The 9,890-nt window shown below is 37.0% G+C and overlaps 1 protein-coding gene across 1 annotated transcript; it reads left to right on the top strand.

The window, feature by feature from the left end:
- The first annotated feature begins 316 nt into the window (after nucleotides 1–316).
- On the top strand, nucleotides 317–1,264 carry LOC124235948 (olfactory receptor 11G2-like). Its single transcript, XM_046654513.1, has one exon. The coding sequence runs from the start codon at nucleotides 338–340 to the stop codon at nucleotides 1,262–1,264; it is 927 nt and encodes a 308-aa protein (XP_046510469.1). The 5' UTR covers nucleotides 317–337.
- Nucleotides 1,265–9,890: the final 8,626 nt, after the last annotated feature.

The raw sequence follows: 9,890 nt of genomic DNA, 5'->3' as shown, positions 1-9,890 counted from the left end.
CCTCAGCCTACTCTTGAAAAGGTAATTTCCAGGAAAAGCACTAATCCAGTACATTTAGTTTAAGAGGAGAGAAAAGGAGAATTATATATTGTCATGTCAGTCTCCATTGCATTCTCCTACCTGGGGTAACCTACATAATGTAGGAATTTTCATCTATGTTGTTCACTGTTGTAGCACTTAGAAAAAATACCTAGAAAATAGTAAACACTGAATAAACATTGAATTTATAATAAATGAACAAACAAATTTCAGTTTCTTGTTTGGACAAAGAAAATGATGTCCTTCTGCTTTCCATGGGTATTTAGTAATCATAGGTCCTTTCAAAGCTCACAGACCCATGACAATCTCCAAAAACTCCAGCATCATCATTGGCTTCATCCTCCTGGGCTTCCCCTGCTCCAGGGAGGGGCAGATCCTCCTCTTTGTGCTCTTCTCTATTGTCTACCTTCTGACCCTCATGGGCAATGGTTCCATCATCTGTGCTGTGCGCTGGGATCAGAGACTCCACACCCCCATGTACATCCTGCTCGCCAACTTCTCCTTCCTGGAGATCTGCTATGTCACCTCCACTGTCCCCAACATGTTGGCCAACTTCCTCTCTGACACCAAGGTCATCTCCTTCTCTGGTTGCCTCCTCCAGTTCTACTTTTTCTTCTCCTTGGGTTGTACAGAATGCTTTTTCTTGGCTATTATGTCATTTGATCGATACCTTGCCATCTGCCGGCCCCTACGTTATCCCACTATTATGACTGGACGTCTCTGCAGCAATCTTGTGGCCAGCTGCTGGGTACTTGGTTTCCTCTGGTTCTTGATTCCCATCGTCATCGTCTCCCACATGTCTTTCTGTGGATCCAGGATTATCGACCACTTCCTGTGTGACCCAGGTCCTCTTCTAGCACTCACTTGCAAAAAACCTCCTCTTGTAGAGCTTCTTTTCTCCGCCTTAAGTGCTGTGCCCATCATCATTCTCTTTCTCTGCATCATGGGGTTCTATGCTCTGGTCCTAAGAGCTGTATTGAAAGTCCCTTCAGCAGCTGGGAGAAGAAAGGCTTTCTCCACCTGTGGGTCTCATCTGGCTGTGGTTTCACTGTTCTATGGCTCAGTGCTGGTCATGTATGGGAGCCCAACAACTGAGCAGGAAGCTGGAACACAGAAGATTGTGACTCTGTTTTATTCTGTCGTGACCCCACTCCTTAACCCCGTGATATATAGTCTTAGGAACAAAGAGATGAAAAAGGCCCTGCAGAAATTTGTGAGAATATAAAAAGTGTTCATCAAAAAGGCTTTTGGGGGGCTGGCCCCGTGGCCGAGTGCTTAAGTTCATGCGCTCCACTGCAGGTGGCCCAGTGTTTCGTTGGTTCGAATCTTGGGCACGGACATGGACTGCTCATCAAACCACGCTGAGGCAGCATCCCACATGCCACAACTAGAAGGATCCACAACGAAGAATATACAACGATGTACCAGGGGGCTTTGGGGAGAAAAAGGAAAAGAATAAAATCTTAAAAAAAAAAAAAAGGCTTTTGGGTTATTAGAGCCCAAAATTAACTTTAACCGATTTACAAACATTTACAAACATTGTATTTCACGTATATTCAAGTTAAAAAAAACTTGTTTTATTCGGATGATTGCTCATCCTAGTATGGACTAAAACCCCAGTCACCTGTGAGTGTGTGTCTGTTGTTTATTTATTCTCTTGGCTCTTGATCATTTGTCCTGCTTCTTACCATGCCTCAATCTTTTACATTGAATGCTGAACACGATATTTAAAAAATTATAAATAAAATTGTTTTAGTAACTCAACAAAAGTTAAGTTTTCTTCTTGCCACAGTTAGAGGCAGATCACTTTGATCTCATGTAAGGACTGTTTTCAGCTGTTGTAAAAATAGTCTACACTAGGTTTACTCTTATTTCTGGAATGTGATCCTTACACCAGGCACATTGCCTTTCTGAGATCTGAACTGCAAGCCTGGACTGTTTCAGGACCCCTTCACCCTAAGGGGTCTGACCCCCTATTTCTGTGCTCCTTGAACCCCGTGAATCCTGAAACCTCTGCTCAGCTCTTCAGACTCCCAGTTTCTGCTTTCTGCTAGATTTCTTGAAATCTCATCTTGTACATGAATGGCTTGGAAATCCAAAAGCACTTTGAACATAGATTGTATTATATTTTGACCCTCACTTTTCTGTGATCCTACTCTCTTCAGGATTTGTTTCTCAAACCCCAGCTGTTTTGGGAGCCACAAACACCAAATGCTTGATTTCCTCAGTTTAGTGAAATTTCTGCTTTCTACTGAGATTTTATTCTGCCTTCCCCCATTCTTTCCCACATGCTTCCATATGCCCATACTTCCCCAACCCAGTGAATTGTCAGTTTCCTCAGGGAAAAACACCCAAGTTGAATGTGGAACTCATCTCCTTGATAATCCCTTTCTGGAGTAGGGGCCCCTGAAGTCTTGTCTGTGTTGATTGCTCTCCAGTGCTTTAAAATGTTTGTTTTATGTATTTTGTCCAGATTTTAGTTACTTTTGGTGGACAGGTTAGTTTAATATAAGCTGCTTAGTCATGAACATAAGCAGAGTTTTTTTTTATTATGTCTAAATTCATACATTCTCACTTTTTCCCTCACATTCAGAAGATGATCTTGTAGCATAACCATGCAAAAGCCCACAAATCAGAGACAAGTGGATACAGGGACTGGTATAAACACAAGTCTGAGATGTAGACCTGCTTTTCTGTTCATTGCAAACAGCTCCACATATCAGAGGATTTGCCCTTGCAAGCGAGGCAGGGTGGAGGGGGCTCACAGTAAAATCAGAGGTAATACCAGGACCACAGAGATCAGAGTTAGGCCTTTTGTTTTTCAATGTAGCCATTCAGCAATTGTAGATCAGTAAAAATATTTAATTAGCATTTGTATTGGTAACTTAGGCTGGTTCCTGAGCTTCCTCCTAGGCCCTGAATGGAAGGTCATCCTATTATTGAAGTGTTGTTACCATTTCAACTACTGGATTTTTGCAGGGGAAGAAAATGAGGATTGGGAATCAGGAGTGATTTTCTGAGGATATTAATTTTTAATGGTAAAAAACAAAAATTTCCTATCCACCACACTTTTCACTGGCTCAAGTTACTTCTTTTTCTTTTTTCTTACTGGCTAATCCTATACTTCTATTTTAGAAGTTCTCAATTATTTGCCAGTCAAACAACGTTTGTTCCCTTAATATACATAAAGCTCTGTAAACAGTAAGACAACAGGACAACATCCCAAAAGGAAAATATGAAAAAAATATAAACAAATTACATACAGAAAAAACTCTTAAACATATGGAAAAAACGCTAATAAATTCAAAAAAGGAAAAAGGTATAATTAGCCTACAATATTGTTAAAAAGGGAGACAATGGGCCCAAAATGGAAACACTTGTGTTAGGCCCTGCAGCAGTAAACCAAGACTTCCTACCTAACCTAATTACAGTTTCAACTCCCCTCAGAAATGTGACCTTTAATCAGCCAACCTGAAACTTCCTGGTCAGCACTAGGAAATTTAGCAATAGAGCTCTTCTGTTCCCCTTAGGAGGGAAACCTTGCCTAAATCAATGCATTCTTTGCTAGTAATTTCCTCTTTTCTACTTCCTCTTTGCCTTTAAAAAACCTTTCCTTTTCTACAACTAGACGGAGTTCCTTTCTCTTTGTTGTATGGGATGCTGCCCTATTCATGAATTGCTCGATAAAGAACATTCAAGAATATTCAATCAGCATTGTTGTAATAGCAAAATGTTGAGAAAAATGTCAGTTCCCACTAATAGAAGACTAGTTAGATGAGCTATGGTTTCCATACAATGGAATACTGTGTCTTCAATTTTACAAAATACAAACAGCTCTATATGTAATATCTCCAAGATTTACAGTAGAGTGAAAAAAGCAAAGTGAGCAGAGAGTGGGGCTACCTTTCACTATCTCTTGAAGAAGATCCAGAGACTGATAACAAGTGTTGCTTCAGGTGAGGAAAATCTGATGCCTGAGCAGCAAGAGAGTAAAAGAGACTTATTTTCTTCACACACTCTTGAAATTTTTCAATTCTTTGCCATGTGCTTGTATTATTTATATAAAAATAAATAATAATACAGTTGTTTTTAAACAAAGAATAGCTTGCTAGAGGAATTTTCTGATAAGTAGTTCTAGAAAATCATTTTTTCCTCCCACAATTCTAGGGTTCCTTAGGAGTCTATTCATTTATAGAAAGGTTGAAAGAGCATCCTAAGAACACCTTAATATTATTTCATTCAGACTTTTTGGTACTTTAGAGAAAATACGAGAAATGTCTTTCTCCTCTTAGGACTTATACAGATATACTGTGACAAAATGTATCTAGTTTATCACTTTTATATTTAGACATCCTTTATTGTTCAATTATATATTTTTATTGTTGTTGTTGGGCACCTACAATACTAGACATAGCCAGGAAATAAATTTGATACAAAAGTATGTAAGACACATTTTTGTTCCCTCATGGGACTTGTAGTCTCATGATAGAGATATATAATAAAATTGCAAGGGTTTTCTTTTTATTTAAAGGTAAAAGTGCAGTGAAAAGGGAAATAATAAGTACTGTGGAAGATCATGAGGACATTTGTGTAAGAATGAATTTCTCTCATGTGAGAGAGAATCTAAGCATAGCTAATTATATGGCAATACCTTTTTGCAAGTGTACCTCAGGTTATAGAAGAGAAATGTTTCTGGAAATTCTCTGTAAGCCACCATATGACTAGCTACTCCTAGAGATTATTAATGAGTTCCCCAAAACAAAATGTTTGACTAAAAATATAATTTGAATTAAAGTCCAAACGATAATATAGTTTAAAAATTTTAAGTAAACACAGGCTTTAGTAATAGAACATTGGATTATTTCAATTTACCATTCTTCTAAAAATAAAGGAAAATATTGAATCTAAAAAAAAATAAAACTTGAAAACACTAACAATCAGAAAAGACCATAGGAAACTCCTAAGTCAATTTTTTTTATGAAAGTCTGGGCACCGAGCACTAAAAATCATTCATGTTCAGATAGCACTTGCCTATAGTTGAAATCCTTATATTTCATAACAATTCCTGGCTGTAGAGATAGAGATGGGAACCCAGGGCTCATGTAAACTTCGAGCCCTAGTGGTCTTCATCCTCAAGTAAACATGACCCAGAACTAAACTTGACATGACTGAGACAGAAAACCAAAAATTAGCTATCCCTCGAGGTCTGTAGCCATGGTTCAACTGTCGCTTGTGTTTACACACACCATTTTCCTGAATTTCCCCAATATATTGCCTGCAATATATTCTCCTTCTGGTTATATTTAACTTTCTAATAAAAAAGCTGTCATCCCCTTCCTTTTGTTTGTCTTCATAAATGGACAAACGCACACATCCACACACACACCCCTTACACTCCCAGGGTTCTTAAAAAATTTTTTTAAGTATTTTAATTCTCCAGGATAGACTATATCTTAGGCCTCAAAACAGTCCTAATAAATTTTTTAAAATTGAAATCATACATATCTTTTCCAGCTACAATGTAATGAAACTAGAAATCAACAGCAGAAGGAAAACTGGAAAATCCACAAATAAATGGAAATTAAACAATGAACTTTTAAACAACCAATGGGTCAAAGAAAAGATAACAAGGGAAATTATAAAACATCTTGAAACAAATGAAAATGAAAACACAACATACCAAAACTTATGGGATACAGAGAAAGCAGTGGCAATAGAATCATTTTTAACTATAAAGCCTTACATTGAAAAAATTATAAAGATCTCAAGTCAAAACCCTAACTCTACACCTTAAGGAACCAGAAAAAGAAGAACAAACTGAACCCAAAGCTAGCAAAAGGAAGAAAATACTAAAGATTAAAGTAGGGGTAAATAAAATAGAGAATAGAAAATTAACAGAGAAAATAAATGTTTTGAAAAGATCAACAAAAATGACAAGCCCTTAGCTAGACTGACAAAGATAAAATGAAAGAAGACTCAAATAAAATCAGAATGTGGGGACATTACAGCTGATTTTTTAGAAATACAAATGTTCATAAAATAGTACAATGAACAAGTATCCATAAAAAAAATGGTTAACCTAGATTAGATTGATAAATTCCCAGAAATTCACTACCTACCAAAATGAACCATGAAGAAATATGCAATCTGAATAGATCTATAACCAGTAAGGAGATTAAACCAGTATTCAAAAACCTCCTATCAAAGAAAAGCCTATATCCAGATAGCTTCACTGGTGAATCTATCAAACTCTTGTAAAAAGAATTAACACAATCCCCAAAGTCTTCAAAAAAAATTGAAGAGGAGGGAACACTTCCTACGTCATTCTATGAGGCCAGTATTACTCTGATGTCAAAGCCAGACAAAGACACTACAAGAAAAGAAAACTACAGACCAATGTCTCTTGTGAATATGGATGCAAAAATCCTCAAAAAATACTAGCAAACCAAATTCAACAGCATATTAAAAGGATTATACACCATGACCAAGTGAGGTTTATTCCTGCAAGGTTCACCATATGAAAATAAATCAACATAATACATCACATTGATAGAATGAAAGAAAAACCAGATGATCATCTCAATCGATGCATAAAAGGCGTTTGACAAAATTTGGCACCCTTTCATAACAGAAACACTCAACAAGCAAGGAATAGAAGGAAACTACCTCAACATAATAAGAGTCATATATGAAAAACCCACAGTGAATGTCATACTCAACAGTAAATCAATAGTAAAACAAAAAAACAACAAAATTGAAAGCTGTTCCTCTGAGATCAGGAACAAGAAAAGGATGACCAGTTTCACCACTTCTATTCAACATAGTATTGAAGTCCTAGCCAGAGCCTTTAGGCAAGAAAAAGGAATAAAATCAATCCAAGTCAGAAAGGGAAATTTTCTCTGTTCACAGATGATGTGATCTTATATATAGAAAAACCTAAAGTTACGCTTTCACAGAGACAAACGAAAAAAACCTGTTAGAACTTATAAACAAATTCGGTAAAGTTACAGCATATAAAAATCAACAAACAAAAATTAGTTGCAGATTTATACACTAACAATGAACAACATGAAAAGGAAATGCAGGAAACAGTTTCATTTATGGTAGCAACAAAAAGAAGAAAATACTTAGGAATAAAGTTAACCAAGGAGGAAAAAGACCAGTACACTGAAGACTACAAAAAGTTGCTGAAAAAAAAAAATTAAAGGCACAAATAAATGGAAAGACATTATATGTTCATGGATTGCAAGGTTTAATATTGTTACGATGTTAATATCACCCAATATGATTTACAGATTCGATGTAATCTCTAACTAATCCCAATTATGTTTTTTGCAGAAATAGAAAAATATATTTTAAAATTCATATGGAATCTCAAGGGACCCCATAAGTCAAAACAATTTGAAACAAGAACAAAGTTGACAGTCTCACAATTTTTTATTCCAAAACTTACTTCAAAGCCACAGTAACCAAAAGTGTGGTATTGGCATAAAGACAGACATGTAGACCAATGGAATAGAATAGAGAACCCAAACATAAATCCTCACATTTACAATCAAATTCTTTTTCACAAGGATGCCAACACCATTCAATGGGGCAAGGACAGTCTTTTTAAAAAAATGGTACTGGGAAAACTGGATATCCACATGCAAAAGAACTAAATTTCATCTTTATGCTGTTGTGCTCAAAAATTAATTCCAAATGATTCAAAGACCTAAACATAAGACCTAAATCTATAAAACTCTTAGGAGAAACATAACCTTCATGACACTGGATATGGCAATGATTTCTTGGATATGACATGAAAAGCACAGGCAGAAAAAACATAGATTTATTGGACCACAGCTGAAATAAAAACTCACTGCTAAACTCAGTACTCTTCTCTACCTGAGCTCTTGCTATGATGAATTCATTTCCCCCTCAGGTTCTCTGCCTCATTTTATTTGTTCTCCTTCCCCTGATTTCAATGAGAAAAATTCATACTTCCCACCTCTGGGCCATTTACAGTGCTAAACTTTCATTTTCACTAATATTGCAGCACGTAAGTCAACTACATTAAAAATCTGCTCTCACATAGGCTACATTTTTTCGAACAAATGTGTTCAAGCTATATGTAAAATTCAGAAAAGAGATTGTTTGCCTCGTGGTGAATAATGCAAAATTAAGTAAACTATGTCTAGACAACCATCTTGTTTACTTTAAGTGCTTACAGGTTTGGCACCAAGAATAAGGTCTGCTTTGGGAAGATGACACACACGTACACACACACTCTCACACAGAGGCACACACATTGTTTCTCTTTCTTCTTTCACGTTAACCCCCACTGGCACCTCTCTCCCACCCCACTCCCCAGGCTGATCAGTTCCTTAGATGAAGGATAGCTCCACAAACAGGAAACTTTTCCTGGCCTCTCTTGGATATTTATCTCCACCTCTGCGTCTCACTAGTTAAATCACTCGGGGAAATATAAACAGACATAGCTAGGATTAGATGCATACATAGAAATACATGCACAGGGAACAAGGTGTCTCCCAGAGAGCACACCGGGGAACTGTGGACTCTATTCAGGAGAGACTTGTAAACTCTTAGTAATCACTTACATGAAAAATACATTTCATTTGGTTAAGAATATCAAAGGAAGCAAGTCTCTGGAGCCACAAATACTTCTCTCCATCCAAGAAGGAGCTTTTAGATTGTGTAATGAGGACAGTTTTGTGGCTAGAGTTTCTCTTACATCTTCCTCTTGGAGCCAGAAATACCATCCGGTATGTAGAGACAGTCTGCCTGCATCAGTGCATCACTGATCCTGTACACCCACTGATGTCGGATGCTAGAGCATGCTGGTTCTTCTGTAAATCCATCAATTCTATGTTCCTTTGTTCTTTGTAGGAACGTGTTAGGCCCTGAAATTCTCTTCTCCCAGCACACTCTTGAGGCGTGCCCAGGGTGATATACTCACATTAAGGGCTCTCTGTGGTATCACAGAATGCCCACTATACAACTCATTTAGGGAAAATAGTGCTCAAATGTCTTGGATGTTTTTTGAGGAGCATTAAATTTCCTTAGTCAGGGTGCAGCTTAAGTCTTATGGTACTTTGTTTCTAATATCTAAGTTTTGATTGACAAATATCCTTCAGCAAGAGCAATTAAAGTAGGTTATTCTATTTTTTTCAGAGTTGTTGGCAAGTGACAAGTAGCAAGTGGTAACTGAGAAAGAAGTAGTAGACCAGTAGACTCTCTGGTCCTTTGGATGTATCTATAGTTTAACCTTAAAAATATAAATATAAAGGAAGAAGAATCCCTGCACTTATAATTTAAAAAGTGCTCTTCCCTGGGCAAGTGGCTTAAATCTCAAGCAAATGGTTGGGGGTCATGGAGGAGGATCTGGCTTCCTTATCAGTTCATACAGAATAGATTGCCCAGACTCCTCACTCCTCCTATTTTCTTCGACTGTTCATTTGTTGTATCACTCAAGATAGATAGAAAGATGAAAGAAGTGAATTTAAATTCATCATTTGAGCTACTAATAGATGTACTTTTTGTTGGAGATGGAAGTGATAGAAAGGAATGCAGTGAGATTTCAAATTACCAGTGAAGTTCATTTATCCATCTTTCTCTGATCCTGTGTTCCACAGGTAACCAAAATTTCACTGCGGCTCAAATGTAAAAAGGTCTTGGACATTATTAACTCAAATGAACAAGTGGGAGTTAAGACTTATGAGGTCTGGATCCAGGTCAAAAACCATGAACTGGAATTATGTTTCTCTTTGTGGTGCCAAGAACTTCCTGGCCTGGGGGTAGATTAAGTCAATTCATATTGTATATCTCTGTCTACTGTCTTGAAAAACCGA

Source organism: Equus quagga, chromosome 2, assembly GCF_021613505.1.
Source record: "Equus quagga isolate Etosha38 chromosome 2, UCLA_HA_Equagga_1.0, whole genome shotgun sequence".
Lineage (NCBI taxonomy): Eukaryota > Metazoa > Chordata > Mammalia > Perissodactyla > Equidae > Equus > Equus quagga.
This window is presented reverse-complemented; position numbering and strand designations above follow the sequence as displayed.